This window comes from Hemitrygon akajei, chromosome 8 (assembly GCF_048418815.1).
Source record: "Hemitrygon akajei chromosome 8, sHemAka1.3, whole genome shotgun sequence".
NCBI lineage: Eukaryota > Metazoa > Chordata > Chondrichthyes > Myliobatiformes > Dasyatidae > Hemitrygon > Hemitrygon akajei.
Genome location: NC_133131.1, coordinates 4976543 through 4999097, shown reverse-complemented (window position 1 = coordinate 4999097; position 22555 = coordinate 4976543). Strand labels below are relative to the sequence as shown.

Here is a 22555-nt window from a genome sequence, read left to right as displayed (position 1 = left end):
CAGTTAGGGAGTGTGGCAGTGCAGAACAGAAGTATTATTTTACTGGACTAACACTTCAGAGTTCAAATTGCAGGATCATTAATCAGAGGTTTAAAAGTCCAGAAAAAATAAACTGATGGTGATTACAGATTGTTACAATCACAATTGCTTCATAAACATTCTAGAATTGGGAGCTCAGGTCCGATTTGGCCGGGGGGGGGGGGGGGCACATGTGTAAACCCAGGCAAGATCAGCAGTCAACTACCATCCCACTCTTACTAAGGTTACTTGAAGAGTCTGCGTCCGTGTGTTTGTACCCATGTCCAAGTGTGAGCAAGAGTGTTATTCAGCCCCTCATAGCTCAGAAAACATCAAGCCATTGCCCTCTGGAACTGAGGCCTCACCCAAGCCTGGCCAAGGTCACCCTGTCCAACTGACCAGCAGTCAGAGACACACAAGGGGCCCTGGGGCATCAGCAGGTCAGGATTCCTGGAAGTTGACACACAGATGGTGGTGTAGGCGAGATAGATCCACTTGAGCCTTATCAGGCTGCTCTCCTCAAGGCGTTGCTTGAGGCAAGACCTCCACCCTAACCGCAGCATGTCCGCCTGCTCATAACATCCCAGCCTCTCCCCACATCTATCCTTATCAGTACCAAGCAAGCAGTGGGACACTGAGTGAATAGTTAATTAGAGAACCCTCTTTTGGGGTATGCAAATGAAGCCAGCCCATAATAAGGATGTACCAGAGAGAGAGGTGTGAACGTGCATGAGGGCAAATGTGCGAGAAGGCAAGAGAGAGAGAGAGAGAGAGAGAGAGAGAGAAAACAAGAGTGTGTGTGACAGAGAGAGACTGAGGAAGGGTTTGGATTCGAGGGGGGAGGTGGAGGAATGGAGAGAAAGCAAGGACCAAAGAAATAAAAAGTCAAGTCTGCAGTGCCCTCAATCCTGAGGCACCGGTCAGTGGTGAAACCGGAGTGTGGGAGCCACAAAGCCTGCATTGGGAGGGAGCGTCATTTCTCAGGAGGTAGGTTGTGGAAACTTTAATCTGCACCTTTTCTCACATCTTTCACTTCTTGCAGTTCAGACTTCTCCCTCGCACCCGGGCTGAGTGTTACAGAGTTGTACAGTGGTCACTCAGCAACCGTCGAAGCAGGTGCCCTGCCTCCAAGCCCAAAGGTTTTGGATCACATTCAGAGTCATTTCAAACTGGTTCCTCAGCTCAGGTGTGCCAAATTGACACGGAACCAGCCCTCAGATGGGGTCAAGGGGAACAGCAGGAGGATCACAGGGGCTCAGAAGACCTCCTCCCCTCCTCTGCTCCATCCTCTTCCGAGACCCCCCCCCCCACCCCAGCTGTGTGATAGGGAAAAAATGTGTCTCCCTTTTTAATTCCTTTAAACAATTCCCCACTTAACTTTCTGTACCAGAGAGAACACTCAACTGCTTTGCCTATACATTTAACCCTTTGAATCCTGGGTTGCATTCTGTTGAATCTATACAGCAGCAGGTGAACTGCAGTAAGTACATTGAGGAAATGGCTCTTAATTCCATGTTGTTTACTGCCCTCTGAACTTCAACAATGTAAGGTTTGTCAAATATTCTTTGCTTTGACATTCTCAATCTTTAAACGTTATTCTGGTTCAAAAGGGGTTTTCAGAATTAAAATCAAGTTTATTGCACTGACCCAGGTGTGGAATTTATTGTTTATAGGTAACAGTACAGTATATTTTGTGTATTTTGTATAAATTACAATAACAAATACTTTATATATTAAAAAATTAAATAGGTAGTGCAAAAGGGGCAAAAATAGTGGGGTACTGAATCAGATTCAGGTTTAGTATCACTGGCATATGTTGTGAAATTTGTTGTTTTACAACAACAGTACATTGCAATACATAATAAAAACTATAAATTACAGTAAGTATATATAAAAAAGAAAATTAAATTTAGTGCAAAAAGAAGGGGACAACGAGTGAGTAAGTGTACATTGCCCATTCAAAAATCTAATGGCAGAGGGGAAGAAACTTTTCCTGAAACATTGAATCGGGGACATGTTGTCAGTGGTGAGGATCCTTAATGATGGAGCTGAATGATTTTGCAACCGTCTGCAGCTTTTTCCAATCTTGTGCAGTGGCTCCTCCACACCAGAACCTGATTGTCCATTTAATCTCTCAATGCCTTGTTATTTCACTTCACTGTCCAAACCACTTACACCACCTAGCAAACTTCACAATCTTGACAAACTTGGATATTCCCAATATTAATAGTTGAAGGCCCACAGACAGTGTGAAGCTCTGGTTATTGCTGTCCAATAGCATGTATGGAGTTAAATCTGAATGCTATTGGTATGTTCAACAGCATGGCAAAGAGTCCCGGCTTGGCATACCTAGGTTCACTGTGATTTTTATTTTGTAGTCATAGTTAAACCAGGTGCCGTACTGAGCTAGTCCCATTGGCCCATATCCCTTTAAACCAGGAGTTCCCAACCTGGGGTCCAATGACCTCTTGCTTAATGGTATTGGTCCATGGCATTAAAAAATCTGGGAGCCCCACTTTAAACCTTTTCCTATTGATGTATCCATTCAAATTGTCTTTTAAACATTTTAGTTGTACCTGCCTCCACCACATCCTCTGGCAGATTATTCCACACAATACACACACAACTCAAGAGGTCAGATAGCATCTATTTCAGGTTGAGACTCTTCATCAGGACTCCACATCATTCCACATACTCACCACACTTAGTGGGATAAGTTCCTCCCCACGTATCCTTTAAAGCTTTTCCCTCTCATCTCTAATTAATGCTGTCTAGTTTCAGGCTCTCCTTCCATGGAAAATGACTGTGGGCCATCCACCTTATCTATATGGTGTCTTGGGTTCCATAGCCATCTGTGGTAATGAGTTCCACAGATTCACCACCCTGTGGCTAAAGAAATTCCTCCTCATCTCTGTTTTAAAGGGATATCCTTGTATTCTGAAGCTGTGGCATCTGGTCCACAACTATAGGAAACTTCCTCTCCATGCGCACTCTATTTAGGCCATTCAATATTCAATAGGTTTAATGAAATCCCTCTTCATTCTCATAAACTCCAGCGAGTACAAGCCCAAAGCCATCAAACACTCCTCATACATTAACCTTTTCATTCCTGGGATCATTCTCGTTTGAACCCTCTCCAATACCAGCACACTCTTCCTTAGATAAGGGGCCAAAAACTGTTCACAATATTGCAAGTGCAATCTGACCAATGCCTAATAAAGCCTCAGCTTTGCATCCTTGTATTTATTCCCACCAGTAGTCAGGCTGGAACCAGAATCTGGAGTCACACTATAACCTCCTACCGAGGGGAACAGTCATGGCCACATCGACTTCACCTACCCTTGCACACTAGACTGTGGTAAAGCACACAAACGCAGTTCCTCTTTAAAGGGATAGTCTCTGATCACAGTGGGGCCATGTGCTACCTCGGAAAAGTACAAATGTGAAATTAAGAATTTCTTCAACTGTTAAAAAGTTGTTACAGAGAAAATATCGATTTCAACCAGGTCACACAAGCTGCACCACTGATAAATTCATGATTAGTGATTTATTTATAGAATGTTAAGTTCACTTGATTGGGAGTTTCAGTTCTCTTTTCCAAGAAAAAATCAACTGCTGATGAACTAAAAATTGTTGAATTCTCTTCCGCAGATGGAGAGTGAGAAAGAAACCGGCCAATTAAAAGCAGGAGACTTCTCTTCCTGATACGAACCCCAACTCTCCCAGCAGCTAAAAGCAGGGTGAAGTCAGTTAAACCCTGGAGCGGCGAACAGTGAGGAACACAGCTCAGAGACTTGAGACGTCGACACCAACTATAAAGCAAAGGGTGGTCACGATCAGAGCAACCGTGAGTGCTGCTTAAAATGGAACCTGAGGGCCAACACAGTATATGCGGAGTGTGTGTGGAGGCTCAGTTGTTCTCCTTAGAGCAGAGAGATTTTATCACAGAATTTTAAAAGCATGTGGGGTTTTTTGATGTTGTAAATGAGAGAACCAGCTTTCACTGACAGGTGGCTACTCAAATTTAAGGCAATTATCAGATCCTGCAGAAAAATCCCTTTCACTCGGTAACAAGCTGCCTGAAGGGGCAGTAGAATGAAAGTAGAAAGGGTATTGGGAAAGGAAAAATTTTCAAGGCTTCGGAGAAAGAGCGAGACAGATCAAATGAACTGGCATGGGGCTGAGAGGCCGCCTTCTGGGTCTCATTGTACTTGGATCTCAATTGATGGGTGACATAGTAGCATAGTGGTTAGCTCAGGGTGTCAAGAGTTTGGCGTTCAATTCCGGTGCTGTCTATAAGGAGTTTCTATGTTCCTCCCCGTGACTGGATGGATTTCCTCCCACAGTCCAAAGGCACACTGGTTAGTTGGTTAATTAGTCATTGTAAATAGTCCTGTGATTAGACCAGGGTTAAATGGGTGGGTTGCTGGGCAGTGCTACTCGATGGGCTGGAAGGGCCAGTTCTGTGCTGTATTTCTGAATGAAATACCGGTAAGTCTTTAAGGGTAATGATGTTGCTGTTGTTAATTCCCATGTGAAAATGTAATTGCGTCAACCACAGTAAAGAACAGAACAAAGCAAAGTGTTAATCATGGTTCTGGGCGTTGTTGCTTTAATCCATATTGCACCATTGCTGGCAAGTTCCTTGTCTTAATTTGTCCTATTTTGAATCGATCGACTTTCCTGTTCGTTTTCTGAAATAATTCTGAAGCTAACTGGCAGCTGGCCATGCCTGTGCCAGACTGGGAGTGTGAACAGCAATCTCACTGGTCTGTGAAGTGGGCAGATCCCACTTTTGATCAAAGTCCTTGGTCAGTTGGTGTGTCCTGGGACACTGCCCTTAAGCACGGAGCCCGTCATTATTGAGTCCAGAGCTTTGAAAACTTTACCCTTTTTGGCCAGTTCCCAGGAAGAGTTAGCTTTGAGTCAAAATGTTAACTGGATTCTTTCCATAGAAATTGCTTGAATGACTAAGACATAGGACGTTACAACAAAGTACAGGCCCTTCGGTCCACAATGTTATGCTAACCTTTTAACATACTCTAAAATAAATTAACCTTCCCCTCCTATATTCCTTTTCTCAATCATTCATGTACCCATCTTAGATTTCCCTAATATATCTGCCTCTACCACCCTGGCAGAATGTTCCATGCACCCACCTGTGTGTGTCTGTGGAATTTGCACCAGATTTAAATAAGCTGCAGAAATTTATAAACTCAATCAGCTCCATCATGAGCACTAACCTCCCCAGCATCCAGGGTATCTTCAAGGAGCGATGCCTCAGAAAGTCAGCATCAATCATTAAGGACCCTCATCACCCAGGACATGCCCTCTTCTCATTGCTACCATCAGGGATGAGGTACATGAGCATGAAGACACAAACTCAATGCTTCTCCCCTTCTGCCATCAGATTTCTGAATGGACAGTGAACCCATGAACACTACCTCACTATTTTTTCCATTTTTAGAACTGTTTATTACATTTAACATATATACACTTACTGTAATTTAGTTTATTATATATTGCAATGTACTGTTGTTGCATTACAACAAATTTCATGATATATGCTGATGATATTTAACGATTCTGATTCTCTATGTTAAAAACTTACCACTGATACGCCCCTATACTTTCTTCCAATCACCTTAAAATTACACCCTCTGGTATAGCCATTACTGCCCTGGGGGGAAATTCTCTGGCTGTCCATTCCATCTATGCTCCCTATCAGGAGTCTTTCCAGCTTTCCTGCTGTAATGTCAGCAGTTGTACTGAGAGATAAGCCCTGGGTATAATACAGCACAAGGGAGTAGAGAGCACCTGTGCTCACATCTGCATCGAGCACTTTTGCTTTGCCACAGCAGGGTACAAAGGTGCTCAACCATTTCACAGAACTAGAGGACCACGTGAATGAGGTACTGATATTGTATAGAAAGCAAATTTCATTTCTGCTCCCCCCCACCAACACACTCAAGCACAAACCCCCTACCTGTTCATTCCAGTCACCATGTGGTTTGTGATCTTCTTTCTGACTCAGGAGCCATCTTCAGAATGGGTAGGTGAGGTGAAAGGTGAGACGGTGTGGCTATCCGCTCATCGTGACTGTGGTACTCCCTTTGTACTTGAAGACGTGCCAGGAGCTCGGGGCAGGATATCATCATATACTGTAAGTTCACCGTAATGTTACTACAGTATAGATGATGTACTATCCAGGGCCTGACTGTCCGACAAGTCCAAGTACTGGGAGAATGGCTCCAACTATCACACCCAGTGTACAAGAGGAGTGAATCCAAAGAGCATCAAGAGCCTTCACCCATTGGTGTCAGAGATCAGTATGTTGTCTTGTATCAGTTCCCTGAGCTGCTCTGTGCCGATACACCAAGCAGCTCTCACCCTCAGTCACTCACCAGCAAGCTTTTCAGTAGGATGATGTTCTTTGTCTGAAGGCCCCAACACAAGGTACAGAATCCATTTGCTTAAAAAAAACCTTGGTATTTAGTCTCCTGATGATCGAGGAGCTCATACTTGCTCCTGATGCTCGTTGAATCCTGATCCTGCATTTCCCAGGTCTCTGCCACTCTCATTTTACATTGAAAACCCCCTCCCCACCACCAATACACTTGCGCTCAGGACAGACAACTGGATACTGAGGGGGTATCGGTTAAACCGTTACCATTACTTGTTTAAGTACTGGTGACGGTTATATCGCTGCTCTCAGGAGCAACTCAGCAGCCGGACGAAGGGGGTAACCAATCTGCATCTCTTCTGATCTTGATCCAGCTGCCATCCCAGAGGAAACATCTCTCTACGAACATTCATCAGGGTTCCACCAGCTCCATGTGTTGTATCTCCACTGATGTTTGTCCAGCTCCTTCACCCTGACCCTCCGTAAATCTCCCACTGTTACTTGCTGCAACTCCAAAAGGGCCAGTGATACACTCCTTATCTTTGGTGGTGTTAATCTGCCCATTTTGTGGTGAACCAGTAACCCCCACTCACAGCATTTCCACTGAGACACGTTACAGCAGCATTGGCAATGTTTTCCTTCCCAAGCAGACAATGAACTATGACTAAATTAAAAGTGATTAGTGTAATGCTATAGAGCACCATCAATCACTGATCAGGATTCAACTCCGGCCACCGCCTGCAGGAGCCTGTATGTTCTCCCCGTGACCGCATGGCTTTCCTCTGGGTGCTCTGGCTTCCTCCACATATATGGGTCAGGGTTAGTAAGCTGAGGGCATGCTGCCCCCACACCTCCTCGGTTTGTTGGTCATTGGTGCAAACAACACTTCACGGTGTTCGGAAGTTTATATGGCAATTAAACCTCATCTAATCTCAGTTCCTGAGATCAATCAGCTCTGACCAAGGTTTAGACCGAACAGCATCAAACCAGTCCCAGCTTTCTCACTCTTGTGGTCTATGCTCCCTTCCAACACAGCAGCATTTAAGAAGCATTTAGACAGACACATATGCAGGCAGGGAACAGAGGACGGACACAATAAGCAGGTAGATGGGATTAGTTAGACTGGAGCTGTGGTCGGTACTGATCTATGTAACTACAATCCAGCCATTTCTTACTCAGGCTAGTTTGCTTTCTGATGCCACAGGTCTGTACTGGGAAGCTCTATGGTGTAAAGGGCTAGCACAACATTGTGGGCTGAAGGGTCTGTACCATGCTGTAGCTTTAGCTCTGTTTATTAGACATGTCTATGTATATCCCACATAGAATGGTGTGGGATATGAAAAAGGCAGATGGGGTCCCTGACCATCTAGATGCTGGTACCCTCCACTTCCAGGTACTGCTCTGTATTCCCCCATCACAACAGTGCAAAACTCCCTCCATATTGCCCCTCCCCTCAGTACTGCTCCCTTTTACAGTGTAGTACCCCTATGCTGACCCTCAAGTACAGTGCCCTCTCACTTCATTACTCTCTGTGCTTCGGTGAGACAATACCTTCCCTGTGCTGCTGCGGACTGCAAACCCTCCAGCAGCTCTATTCTCTGCAGTAGATTGTAAGTGCACTAGTTTCTAACTCACTGAGCTGGTGATAATAAACCTGAATCTGATCTCTCTCAAACACACAATCCTCGTTTAAGCCCAAATGCTGAAAGACTGATTGTGGCCTTTCTGTAAGCAGGGAGTGATTATCTAATCACTCAAGTTGCAGAGCAGACTCGATGGGCCCAATGGCTGAATAATGCCTCTGCATCTTATGGTCTAAGCTACATACCGAGTCTATTAGACACGTTACAGACCTGTCACCTTTCCCCTCAGATGAGTCAATTCCCTTTTCCTTTCTGTTTCCTTCCTCTGTGCACTTGCAGTGGCTTAAAAAAATGTCAGGTTATTTTTAAATTCACAGCGACGTTAATCAACAGTTTTCAGAAATATTTTCTCTAAACACACAGCACATTGGACAAACTGTAGCACCCAGCATTCTCACCTACACTAATCCATTGCCTTCATCCTCTGAAGTCTTAGAGGGAGCCTAGCCGGCACTCACTCAGGTGCTTCATCTCTCATCTTCATGTTTAGAACATTACTCACTTTATGTTTGGGGGGAAAACTTCCAATTATTCTGCTTCTAATGAAATTCAATCCAATGACTTGTGTTGTTGCTGATGCAAAAACACATTACTTCTGAATTTTATTTCAAGGAACAGGCAAGGGGATAAAATAGGACATCCCTGTAGCTATAAGTTTGATCAAAAATATTAATAGGTTACATGATCACCGCAGATTACAAATGATTTGTAATCTGGAGTTTGTGGTGATCTTATATCTTTATTTAAAGATACAGCATGGTAACAGGCCCTTCGAGCCTGTGTCACCCAATTAAACCTACTAATCCATGCGTCTTTGGACTGTGGGAGGAAACCAAAGCACCTAGAGGAAACACACGCAGTCACAGGGAGCATGTACAAACTCTCTTCAGACAGCGACCGGAATTGAACCCCAATTAGTGAAAGCAGGAGCTGCAAATCACTCCCAACCATGACACTACTGTGCGCCTTTGCCTTTCGATAATAACTTGTGGGTCACCAGTGCTGTAAAGAGCTGTGTTAAGCTCTACATTATCGTGCACTCAAGTACAGAGAATCAGATAGAGAAGACAGAAATTTTTCTGTTGGGGGTTTGGAATCCTTCCTGACTTCACCCCCTGAACACCCTGGCTGTGAAAGTTCTGTCCCGGGATTATCTTACCGCCAGTACATTTAGGGACAAGGCCATATCTCTAACAAAACAGTGGCAGAAATGTTGAACTCCCTCTCCCAAAATGTTGTGAACTCTGAGTGTCGGACTGGAAACTGATCTGGGTTTGTTTGGGTACTGCTGTTCAGGAACAAGACTTAAAGACTGTGCCACCTTCTATACACCCAAGCAAGGGAAATAGTCTCCAACTATTGAAATCATCCTATGACCTTCTAAATTCTCAGGACTACAAGCCAATTGAACTGCAATCCTAAGATTCTGGCTCTGACCTGGGAAATGCACAGAGTTCTCTGCCCCAGGCTGGAAGCTACCTCAGGATGTGAAACTCAGAACTGCCTTCAGTGCTCCAGGTGAAGTCTAACCAGGATCCTGGAGAGATACAGCAGTCCTTGGATCCCGCATACCAAGGTAAGGCTTCTGTGGCTCAGTTTCTACTAAAGGCTTCCTTTCTTTACACATTTATAAAAACATGGAGTTGTTCAGCAAAGAAAAAGGCCCTTCGGCCCACTTGTATATGCTGACCATGGGACTAGCAAAGAGCCGTGGTCGTTATGGGCTTGCTAGGCCCGTATCTGCGCAGTTTCACTCTCTGACTCTGACTAATCCGGCTCACCTGCCTTAATTCCATATCCTTCTGTTCCCTCTTTCCCGTATCTGTAAAGATGCCTCTTAAATGCTGCTACTGTTCCTGCCTCCACCTCTTCCTCCGGCAGCTCATTCCAGACACCAACTACTCGCTGTGTAGAAAATCTAGCCCTCAGACTAGTGTAGTGATCAGCTTAATGCTATTACGTTGCCAGTGACCCAGGTTCAATTCCTCCTGCTGTATGTGAGCAGTCTGAACGTTTTCTATGTGACTGCTTTCTCTGGGTGCTCTGGTTTCCTCCCACATTCCAAAGATGTACAGGTTAATAGGTTGAGGGTGGGCTTGCTGGGCCTGTTACCCTGCTGCATCTGCAATAATACAAATAGTCCCCTTTAAACTTCCTCCCTCTCACCTTACACCTATGCCTTGTAAGCTTTACATGGGAAACACTCTGGCTATCTATACCTTTCATGATTTTTTTTTTTTTTTTTTTTTTTTACACCCCTCTAACAGGTCTTCTTAAAGCTTCCTTCACTCCAGTGAAAACAGACCCAGCCAATCCATTCTCTCCTGATAACTCAAGACCTCCAATACGCACGGGACTTATCGCTGGACTCTGAGGGGGTGTCGGTTAAACCGTTACCATTACTTGTTTAAGTACTGGTAAGGGTTATACCGCTGCTCCCAGACTCTTCTCAGCAGCTGGAAGGCGAAGAGACAACAAAGCAAAAGGACACAGCAGAAGCAACGATAAACTGTGAACTTCTATTGGTTTGTGACTTCAACCGAAATAAATTAAAACTGCAGGAATAATGGAAGTGGATATACAAGTGTTAAGTAAGGGGAGCAGCAGAGCAGCCAGATTACCGTGCCTTTTGCAGCAGATCTCCCCTCACTAGCAAATACTTTCTGTAAAACTCTGCTCACAAAATTCAATTCAAACTGCCTTGTTAGGCAGCACACGAACGTAGCAGTTAGCGTAATACTTCACAACACCGGTGATCGGGGTTCAATTCCCTCACTGTCTGTAAGGAGCTTGTAAAGATTAGCTTTATTTGTCACATGTACATCAGAACATACAGTAAAATGAGTCATTTGGATCAGATCAAATCAGCAAATATTGTGTTGGGGGAGGGGAGCAGGCAAGTGTCACCATGCTTCCGGTGCCATCACAGCATGCCCACAAATCACTAACCCTAACCCGTACGTCATTGGAATCTGAGAGGCAACCAGAGCATCTGGAGGAAACCCTCGCAGTCAGGGGGAGAAATACAAACTCCTTACAGACAGCAGCAGGAATTGAACCCAGGTTGCTAGTGCGGTAAAGTGTTATGCTAACCACCCACGCTACTATGTCGTCCTGTGCACGTTCTCCACCATGACCCTGAGGACTTCCTCGGAGTTCTCCGGTTTCCTCCCACATTTCAAGGTTAGGGCTAGTGAGTTGTGGGCATGGTATATGTTGGCACCGGAATTATGGTGACACTTGAGGGCTGTTCCCAGTGCACCCTGGGACTGTGCTGGTCACTGACGTAAGTGACACATTTCACTGTTGTTTCGATGTACACGTGATAAACAAAACTAATGCTTTATCTTCATCTTTTTTTCTCCATCTCAAACTCAGATCAATTATCCAAATTCAGTGGCTATTTGCATTATTGTGTGTGTCTGTGCAACCGTGCTCTATCATGTGGGTCCCCCATGCATTCTACACTATGTACATTTCACTCCAAGTCTCTCTCCTCTGTCCCAATTTGCATAGACTTATTTCACCACCATCCTTGAGCTCACATTGACCTGATCACACAATCTCGTATATAGAATTCCAATCAGCCTTTTCCAATTCCTCCATGGCCTCTCCCAGACACAAAATCAAGCATCCTTCCCACCCCACCCTTCAGCTCTCTAGCCTAAAGCTCTAAAATTTCCTCCCTAAATCTCCTCATCTTTCTCTGCATTAAAAATTCTCAATCCCTCCATATGGGTGGAGATAGAGGAGCCTGAACAAAGTTTTACGAACAACTTCTTCCCCTCCACCATCAGATTTCTGAATGCATGAACACGACCTCATATTTACTCTCTTTTTGCATTGCTCATTTATGTTATTAAATTTATTTTATATATTATTATTGCAAATATATATCTTATAATTTTTCTATTTATTGTAACATAATATCTTTAATGTATTGTGTTGTACCACTGCCATAAAACAACAAATTTCTCAACATGTCAGTGATAATAATTTTGATTCTGATTGACTGAGCTACATTTTGTCTGAAGCAACACACACAAAATGCCTGAGGAACTCAGCAGGTCAGGCAGTGCCCATGGAGGGGAAAAACCATTTCGAGCCAAGACCCTTCATCAGGAAGCTGAGACAAGTAAGGGTACTATGTCAGTAATAGTATTGTCCTGCAGAGTGCAATAGACAGAGACCAGCCCACTTTTTTTAACTGATGTCTTTGGAGTGGGACTTCAACTCCGGAAGTGGTTAGTGTAGCTGTCTCACAGCTCCAAGGGATCCCGTTTCCATCCTACTCCTCAGTGCTGTCTGTGTGGAATCCACAGGTTCCCTCTGTCAGATGGTAGCACAGACAATGCTGCAGCTCTATAAAACTGGTTAGACCACACTTGGAGTATTGTGTTCAGTCCTGGTCACATTATAAGAAAGAAGTGGAAGCTTGAGAGAGGGTGCAGAGAAAATTTAACAGGATGCTTCCTGGTTTGGAACATGCCTTATGAGGATACTTCACATGAGCCAGGGCTATCCTCTAAAACGAAGGACGATGAGAAGTGATGATAGTGGTGTATAAGATGATAAGGGGCACAAAGTGGACAACCAGAGACTTTTTCCCCAGGGCAGAAATGGCTAATACAAGGGGGCATGATTTTAAGGTGATTGGAAAAAAAGTATGGGGTGGTGTCAGAGGCAAGATTTTTCTATAAAGAGTGGAGGGTGTGTGGAACGCAGTGCCAGGGGTGGTGGTAGAGGCAGATACATCAGGGACATTTAAGAGACTCTCAGATAGGCACATAGATGAAAGAAAATGGAGGCTATGTGAGAGGGAAGGGTTAGATTGATTAGCCATATCCACCCTGGGGAAAAAGTCTCTGATCCAACACATCAGGGCAAAGACAATAGACAGTAGGTGCAGGATAGGCCCTTCGGCCCTTCTAGCCAGCACCGCCATTCACTGTGATCATGGCTGTGATCATGGTACACAATCAGTACCTTGGTCAACATATACCTTGACCCCGCTGTCTATAAGAGCTCTATCTAACTCTCTCTTGAATGCATCCAGAGACTTGGCCTCCACTGCCTTCTGGGGCAGAGCATTCCACATATCCACCACTCTCTGGGTGAAAAAGATTTTCTGCATCTCTGTTCTAAATGGCCTATCCCTTATTCTTAAACTGTGGCCTCTAGTTCTGGACTCACCCATCAGCGGGAACATGCTTCCTGCCTCCAGCGTGTCCAATCCCTTAATAATCTTATATGTTTCAATCAGATCCCCTCTCATCCTTCTAAATTCCAGTGTATACAAGCCCAGCCACTCCGATCTTTCAACATATGACAGTCCCGCCATTCCGGGAATTAACCTTGTGAACCTACGCTGCACTCCCTCAATAGCAAGAATGTCCTTCCTCAAATTTGGAGACCAAAACTGCACACAATACTCCAGGTGGGGTTTCACCAGGGCCCTGTACAGCTGCAGAAGGACCTCTTTACTCCTATACTCAATTCCTCTTGTTATAAAGGTCAGCATGCCATAGGCTTTCTTCAGTGCCTGCTGTACCTGCATGCTTGCTTTCATTGACTGATGTACAAGAACACCTAGATCTTGTTGTACTTCCCCTTTTCCTAACTTGACTCCTTTTAGATAGTAATCTGCCTTCCTGTTCTTGCCAAAGTGGATAACCTCACATTTATCCACATTAAACTGCATCTGCCATACATTTGCCCACTCACCCAACCTGTCCAAGTCACCCTGCATTCTCATAACATCCTCCTGACATTTCACACTGCCACCCAGCTTTGCGTCATCAGCAAATTTGCTAATGTTACTTTTAATCCCTTCATCTAAATCATTAATGTATATTGTAAGCAGCTGCGGTCATAGCACCGAACCTTGCAGTATCCCACCGGTCACAGCCTGCCATTCCGAAAAGGACCCGTTTAATCGCTACTCTTTGCTTCCTGTCAGTCAACCAATTTTCAATCCATGTCAGTACTCTGCCCCCAATACCATGTGCCCTAATTTTGCCCACTAATCTCCTATGTGGGACTTTATCAAAAGCTTTCTGGAAGTCCAGGTACACTACATCCACTGGCTCTCACCTTGTCCAAGGTGTTGGATTCAGGGTGAAGAGCGCAGGAGCCATGAACTGTGCCTTCATGTGGAGGCAGCACAGCATCCTTTCTCAGGGTAGTAGGTTAAGGTCTCCAAGGAAAATGTCTCTGACTGTCCACTCGATCAATGCCGCATTATCTTGTGCACCAACATCACTTTCCTTCGACTTGCCATTGACATCGTCAGGATGCCGCAACCGTCTCAGATAGATCTCTCTGCACGCCACCATTTACAACGTACTGTGGTCTCGGGACGTTCTACAACAGCACAACTGGATTGCTTACACCTTGCCCTCCTTCACTGCCTGCCAGCCCAATGAGAGGCTGAAATGGAGCACCAGCGTTCCCGCGTTCTGCCTGATGCAAACTAGAAAGGAGGTGACATAGCCAGCAAGTGACTAGGGTGAAATTTAAGACTCCTTTGTTTTAAACACCCAGGAAACAAGTTAAATAAGGAGATGTAATATAGAGAAATTATTATTTAAATCTTACCTTAGACAGAATCCCTCCTCCTGAGGCTAAAGGAAGTAAGATAGAAATGGAAGGCTTGGCACCAAAGTGACGATCTTTCTCTGTACCGTTCATTAAATAACACGAGTCTCATGAGGCTGGTGAAACAGGGAATTACTGAACTTTCTCTTTAATTACTTTCTGATGTTTCACAAACAATACAAACACATTTAAACATCCTAATGACTCAGAGAATGCATGTTCCAGGAAAGAACCATTATTTCCTGCAACCCTATTAAATGTGTTGTTCACAGCCAGAACACCCTGAAGAGCAGACCCACTCACAGAGCTTGACACTTTACCACTGTAAGAAGTTTGAAGATTGCAATGTCGGGCCTCACTAATAACTGATTAGCTTTGTTAGACATAAGCGCAGTCACTAGTTTTTCGGGTGTGTGTGTGTCATAGTTACGTCACTTAAGTAGAGAGTTCAAATCCCACAAGGATTTGAATTTAGTTTAAATACGTGGAAACATGGTGGTGTGTTAACCGAAGGGTCTGTAAAGCTGTAATTAATTGTAGAAACTCATCTAAGCTAATAAAGATCTTTACAAAGTAACATTGTTGGCCTTGTGTCTGGGCCCTAAATGGCCATAATCACACCCTGATGTGGTTGACTTTAGCCCTGGAGTGCTGCAGTGACAGATTTAATAGGTGTACAATGGACTGTAAACACTGATCTTTCCTGTAAAAATTTTATATTTTTATTTAGAGATACGATGTGGAACGGGCCCTCCTAGCACAGCGAGCTGCGCCACCCAGAAACCCAACAATTTAACACTCGCCAAATCGCAGGACAATGTACAATGACCAATTAACCTACTCACTAGTATGTCTTCGGAATATGGGAGGGGAAACCCACACTGTCATGGGGAGAATGCACAAACTCCTTACAGATGGCACCAGATTCAAACTCCAAACTCTGACACCCCAAGCAGTAATGACTATTACAGAGTCATGTTAACTGGTGCTCCAGAGCTGAAGACTGATAAAACACTGTGTTTAAGTGTAACTCAACGCTGAAGGTGATAAAACAACAAACATCCAGATTATACCCATATCTCAAGGACTGCAGTGATTCAAGGCAGCTTACTACCACCTTCACAAGGGGAACTAGAGAGACAATAAATGCTATCTTATTCTCTGAAGTCCACATCACTTGAATTAATAAAAAGTCAGAGAACTTCCCTCTGATTGAACATCAACAACAGCCCACTTGTTAGTGGTACAAACCGATTACACGAGAGATTATTTAAATTGAACTCCACCATGGAAAACGTTTTTGTCCACATTCCTGGCAAACTCCCACCTTTTTAAAAAAAAAACTTCAGTGAGCTTTCCTGTGAAGCCTTTTCCACAGGAGTCCAAAGGTTTGGGTCAAGTTACAGGCTTTCAAGACAGGTTGCTTGTTGCATCTGCTGATTCGGTGGGGTAAGGATGGGGTAAGTGAGGAGAAACAGCCTCTCAAGTCATCCATTTGGGTGAACAGCAGGCTCACTTCTTGACTTTCACACGCAGTCTCAACTGCACGTCGCAGAGAAAGACGTTCATCAGGTCCTGTCCCACATCTCGGGCAATTTTACCAATCAGATTACCTCCCTGGCCAATCAATAATTTCTGCCAACATAAAAGTTTAAAAAAAATAGCATTTTAACAAAAGATCACAAAATCTCATAGCACTTCATATGTACAAGGCAATCAAGAGGACAGCCAGAGACTTTTCCCCAGGACAGAAATGGCTAATACGAGGGGACAAAATTTAAAATTGACTGGAGTAAACTATAGGAGGGGAATTACAAAGGTAGGTTTTACCCAGAGAGTGGTGGGTGTCTGGAATTCAAGGGCGGTGGTACATTAGAAACATTTAAAAGACTCATAGATAGGCACATGGATGATAGAAAAATGAAGCGCAATCTGGGAGGGAAGGGTTAGATTGATTTTAGAGTGGGTGAAAAAGTCAGCACATCATCGTGGGTCAAAAGGCCTGTACTGTTGCAATCACATGGAGAGAATTGCATGGGGGGGGGCACACAAGGGGGTGAGAGAGAAAGAGAGAGATTGAATATTTAACAAAATGACATCAAGAGATGGCTTAGATCCAGATGATTTAAAAGACCTTTTGGGGTACAGTACTGTTCAAAAGTCTTCAGCACCTATATATAACTAGATGCCTAAGACTTTTCACAGTACTGTAGTAATTTTATGTATTACTGCGGCAATACAAATTTCATCATGAGAAATGTGAGTGATGGTAAACCTGATTCTGACATTTGTTTGTGACACAGTGCAGAACAGCCCCTTCCAGCCACGACCTCCAGCAACCCCCGATTTAACACTAGCCTCATCACATGACAATTTACAATGGTCAATTAACCGACCAAGATATGGGTCTCTATTGTAGACTGAGAGTGGAAAGGGGGCAGGGAGAGGGGAATCATGGTTGGAAAAGGGGAAGGAGTGGGAAGCACCAGAGAGACATTCTGTAATGATCAATAAACTAATTGTTTGGAATAAAATTACCTCGCCTGGTGTTTTCGACAAGGGTGTGTCTGCACCCACACCACCAACTGCCCCGGCACTCCTTTTCTGCCACCTGTCCCACACCCCTCTTGCAGCACTCCACTTTTGCCATTTCTAACATCCTTTGCTCCCGCCAGATTTACAAACTTGCTCTCTGCTCCATGTTGACAAATGCAGTACTGTGCAAATGTCTTAGGCACCCTAGCTATATATATGTGCCTAAGACTTCTGCACAGTACTATAGATATACAAAGTCCAAGGATACTGGTAATAAGAGTTCAAAACAATACTAAAAATTAGACCTGCAGCCTCCACAGCCTCAACACAGGTGCCCCTCAGGGCTGTGCCCTAAGCCCCCTCCTTTACTCTCTGTACACCCATGAGTATGTCGCCACCCACAGCTCCAATCTGCTAATTAAATTTGCTGACAACATTACACTGATGGGCCTAATCTCAAATAATAATGAGGCAGCCTGCAGAGAGGAAGTCACCACAGTAGTGTCAAGAAAATAACCTCTCCCTCAACGTCACAAAAACAAAGGAGCTGGTTGTGGACTACAGGAGGAATGGAGACGGGCTAACCCCTGTTGACACCAATGGATCTGGGGTTGAGAGGGTGAACAGCTTTAAGTTCCTCGTCAGACACATCACCGAGGATCTCATGTGGTCTGTACATACGGGTTGTGTGATGAAAAAGGCACAACAGTGCCTCTTTCACCTCAGACAGTTGAAGAAGTTTGATGTGAGCCCCCAAAACCTGAGAACTTTCCATAGGGGCACAATTGAGAGCATACTGACTGGCTGCATCACTGCCTGGTATGGGAACTGTACTTCCGTCAATCACAGGACTCTGCAGAGAATGGTGCAGACAGCCCAGCACATCTGTAGATGTGAACTTCCCACTATTCAGGACATTTACAGAGACAAGTGTGTAAAAAGGGTCTGAAAGATCATTGGGGACCTGAGTCATCCCAACCACAAACTGTTCCAGCTGCTACCATCTGGGAAACATAAAATCCAGGACCAACAGGCTCCAGGACAGCTTCTTCCACCAGGCCATCAGACTGATTAACTCATGCTGACATAACTGTATTTCTATGTTCTATAGACTATCCTGTTGTAGATACTATTTATTATAAATTACTATAAATTGCACATTGCACATTTAGACAGAGACATAACATTAAGAATTTTACTCTTCATGTATATGAAGGATGTGAGTAATAAAGTCAATTCAGTTCAGGGAGATATTAGGTGAAAATAGAGAACTTCCTCACTCACTCACTCCAGAAAAGCACTGGTGAATGCCAAGTTCAGTCCGCAACCCGATAGATTTTTGTGTGATGACTGTAATAAGTGTTATGATGCTGCAAGATTTATGAAGAGTAGGTGTGGTGGAGAAATGGAGAAATAATTCACCTGAGACAGAGGTGTTCAGTCAGCACTGATCAGTCCACTGCAAATATGACACTGCTAAATCGTGGATACATAGGAGATTTGCTGTGGGACAGTGGCCCACTCGACACAGGGCTGCAGGTTATCCCACAACAGCAAAAGGCTGCGAACTGTCGATCTAGTTGATGGATTAGATATAGCAAGTGACTGAAGACATGGTGCAGGAGGGAGGGCTTCAGATTTATAGATAATTGGGCAGTTTTCCAGGGAAGGTGGGACCTGTTCCGGCAGGACGGTTTACATCTGAACTGGAGGGAGACAAATATTCTTGCAGGTAGATGTACAAAAAAGCTGGATGTCTTGATTTGACCACAGCATCTGCAGTGCACTTTGTGTTCTTGCAGGTAGGTTTGCTAGAGAGGCTCCAGTAATGTGTTATCTCCCTTGATGCGGAGAAAGCATTTGATCGTATAGAGTGGAACTACCTTTTTGCAGTCTTAGAAAAATTTGACCTCGGCCAAAGTTTCATCTCTTGGATCCAATTGCTGTACCTGTGTCCCACTGCTTCTGTTCTAACTAATTTTCAGAAATCCCAAGTATTTAATCTCAAACGTGGCACCCGTCAGGGATGCCCCTTAAGTCCCTTTCTCTTTGATTTGGCTATAGAACCTCTGGCGATAGCATTTCAAAATTGTCCTGAATTGACCGGGATTTGGAGAGGGGGTGTTGAGCATAAAGTATTTCTCTATGCTGATGACTTATTACTCTTTCTCTCAAATCCGTCTACATCCTTACCTCTAATGTTTTCACTTCTTGACCAGTTTAGCCAGATCTCTGGCTATAAACTCAACTTACATAAGAGTGAACTTTTCCCAATTAATAAAGAAGCACAAGAACTAATATTTCGTGATCTCCCTTTTAAAGTAGTCCATAATCAATTTACTTATCTTGGAATTACAGTCACAAGGAAGTTTAAAAATCTCTTTCGTGAAAACTTTGTCAATCTTTCATATGCTATAAAACAGAGTCTGGTACAATGGTCACCTCTATCTATGTCCTTGGTAGGTCGTATTAATGTTGTTAAAATGTATGTTCTCCCCAAATTTTTATACTTATTTCAATCTATCCCAATTTTTATTCCTAAATCTTTTTTTGATTCCTTAGACTCTATTATTTTGTCATATCTGTGGCAGAATAAGCGCTCTAGAATTAATAAAATCCACCTCCAAAAATCTAAAAAAGAGGGTGGCATGGCTTTACCTAACTTTTGCTTATATTACTGGGCAGCTAATATACATTGTGCTGCCTTCTGGTCTTTCTTCCACGGTCAACCCGAGTACCCTAACTGGGTGGCAATAGAGTTGAGCTCCACTAAAGAATTATCTATATCTGCACTTCTTGGCTCTGCACTCCCTAGCAGGTTGCCCAGATCAATAGCTAATCCTCTGGTTAGACACACTTTGCATATATGGGCTCAGTTCAGGAAATGCTATGGTTTCCAGGGGTTTTCCGTTTCTAGCCCTGTCGCACATAATCACCTTTTTTTACCTACTACGTACGATTCAGCATTCCATGTTTGGTACAGGAAGGGCATTAGACATTTTGAAGATCTCTTCATTGATAATCGCTTCGCTTCTTTTCAGCAGCTCTCCGTTAAGTTCAACCTGCCTAACGCTCACTTTTTCAGATATCTCCAAATCCGACACTTTACTGCTCCTTTAATTCCTAACTTTCCTGAAATGCCTGCGAAAAATGCTATGGACCTATTTCTTTCCATTAATCCACTAGGTAAAGGTTTAATTTCAATTATCCGAGATAAACTAGCAGCCTTACGATGGGCCCCTGTGGATAAAATTAAAATGGCCTGGGAGCAGGATTTAAATATCTCCTTATCCAAGGAGAGCTGGGACTCAGTTCTCAAATCGGTTAACTCAACCTCCCTTTGTGCTCGCCATTGCCTCTTACAGTTTAAGATAGTTTAGATTTAGACATATGGGCTCTATGAACAATCTCGATTCTACCCTGGCATTAGTCCGCTCTGTAATAAATGCAAGAGGGGCGTGGCCTCTCTCATCCATATGTGCTGGTTCTGTCCTAGCTTGGAGAAATTCTGGAAAGATGTCTTCACTACATTATCGGATATTCTGAATCAGCACCTAGAACCTAACCCCTTAATTGCTCTGTTCGGTTTTTGGGGCAAGACAGATTTATGTCTGGGTCCGACCAAATGCCGAATACTATCCTTTGCCTCTCTCCTGGCGAGACACTTGATCCTCCTTAGATGGAGAGATGTTGCCCCGCCCACTCATGCGCAATGGCTTAACGACATTATGGCCTGCTTGGACCTCGAAAAAATTCATTATTCAGTTCTTAATTCGGATCTAAAGTTCCATAAGGTCTGGGGACCTTTTATCGAGTACTTTCATAACATTCCTCTTGACTAGGGTTTTTTTTTCTTTTTTTTTCTCTTCTTTTCAGTCCCTTGCTTTCAGCTCCCTTTTTTTTTTCTGGTAGTAGGCATTATTATCCTGTGTTGCTAAGTGTATTCACAGTCTGGGAGTTTGACTGTCCGGACTTATACTCTTTATACTGTGTGGTGGTTGGTCTGGAGTTGTTGTTGTTTTTTTCTTGTGTTGTGGGGCTTGGGGAGGACACTAAGCTCACTTGTCTTTAATTTAGGTGCTTTTTTGTTAAATTCTCTTCCTTTGTAGCATATTGTTATTGTATGCTTAATCTTGCACTGTATTAATGCTCCTCATTGGGATTTGGGGTTTTTAATTTTGTAAAATGTTTTGAAAAACTAATTTAAAAAAATTTAAAATAAAAAAAAAGAGGCTCCAGTGAATTTAAACTAGATACAAGGGGTGGGGAAGGGAACCAGAGCGTAGGAACAGATGTATGGGAGAAGGAAGAAAAGGTTAGTAAAGTTGTTTGTACTGTTAGAGATAAACAGAGTAAGAGGTGGAGAATTTCTTAAATGCATTTATTTTAATGCTAGGAGCATTGTAAGAAAGGTGGACAAGCTTAGAGCATGGATTGATACCTGGAAATATGATGTTGTAGCTATTGGTGAAACATGGTTACAGGAGGGGTGTGATTGGTAACTAAATATTCCTGGATTTTATTGCTTCAGATGTGATAGAATCGGAGGGATAAGAGGGGGAGGTGTTGTATTGCTATTCAGAGAAAATATTACAGCGGTGCTCTGGCAGGATAGATTAGAGGGTTTGTCTAGGGAGGCTATTTGGATGGAATTGAGGAATGGGAAAGGTGTAGTAACACTTATAGGGGTGTATTATAGACCACCTAATGGGAAGCGAGATTTGGTGGAGCAAATTTGTAAGGAGATAGCAGATATTTGTAGTAAGCACAGGGTTGTGATTGTGGGAGATTTTAATTTTCCACTCATAGACTGGGAAGCCCATACAGTAAAAGGGATGGATGGTTTAGAGTTTGTAAAATGTGTGCAGGATAGTTTTTTGCAGCAATACATAGAGATACCAACTAGAGAAGGGGCAGTGTTGAATCTCCTGTTAGGGAATGAGATAGGTCAAGTGATGGAGGTATGTGTTGGGGAGCACTTTGGGTCCAGTGATCACAATGCCATTAGTTTCAATATAATTATGGAGAAGGATAGATCTGGACCCAGGCTTGAGATTTTTGATTGGAGAAAGGCTAACTTTGAGGAGATGCGAAAGGATTTAGAAGGAGTGGATTGGGACAATTTGTTTTATGGGAAGAATGTAATAGAGAAATGGAGGTCATTTAAAGGTGAAATTTTGAGGATACAGAATCTGTATGTTCCTGTAAGGTTGAAAGGAAAGGTTAAAAGTTTGAGCCATGGTTTTCAAGGGATATTGGAAACTTGTTTCAGAAAAGGAGGGAGACCTACAATAAATATAGGCAGCATGGAGTAAATGAGGTGCTCGAGGAATATAAAGAATGTAAAAAGAATCTTAAG

General features: G+C 43.5%; 1 protein-coding gene and 1 long non-coding RNA gene across 3 annotated transcripts in view; one reads left to right on the top strand and one right to left on the bottom strand.

Moving 5' to 3' along the window:
- The first annotated feature begins 715 nt into the window (after positions 1-715).
- LOC140731581 (uncharacterized) lies at positions 716-12043 on the top strand. The gene is made up of 4 exons (XR_012099870.1): positions 716-1005; positions 3670-3865; positions 9457-9640; positions 10332-12043. It is a non-coding gene; the product is annotated as an uncharacterized lncRNA (long non-coding RNA).
- A 2750-nt stretch (positions 12044-14793) lies between these two features.
- The window catches only part of eral1 (Era-like 12S mitochondrial rRNA chaperone 1), a 35619-nt gene continuing 27857 nt past the window's right edge, over positions 14794-22555 (bottom strand). For both annotated transcript variants that reach the window (XM_073053114.1, XM_073053115.1), the window contains exon 11: positions 14794-16296. In XM_073053114.1, the coding sequence (XP_072909215.1) occupies positions 16174-16296 (123 nt within the window). In that variant the 3' untranslated portion in view covers positions 14794-16173. The remainder of the gene's footprint in view (positions 16297-22555) is intronic.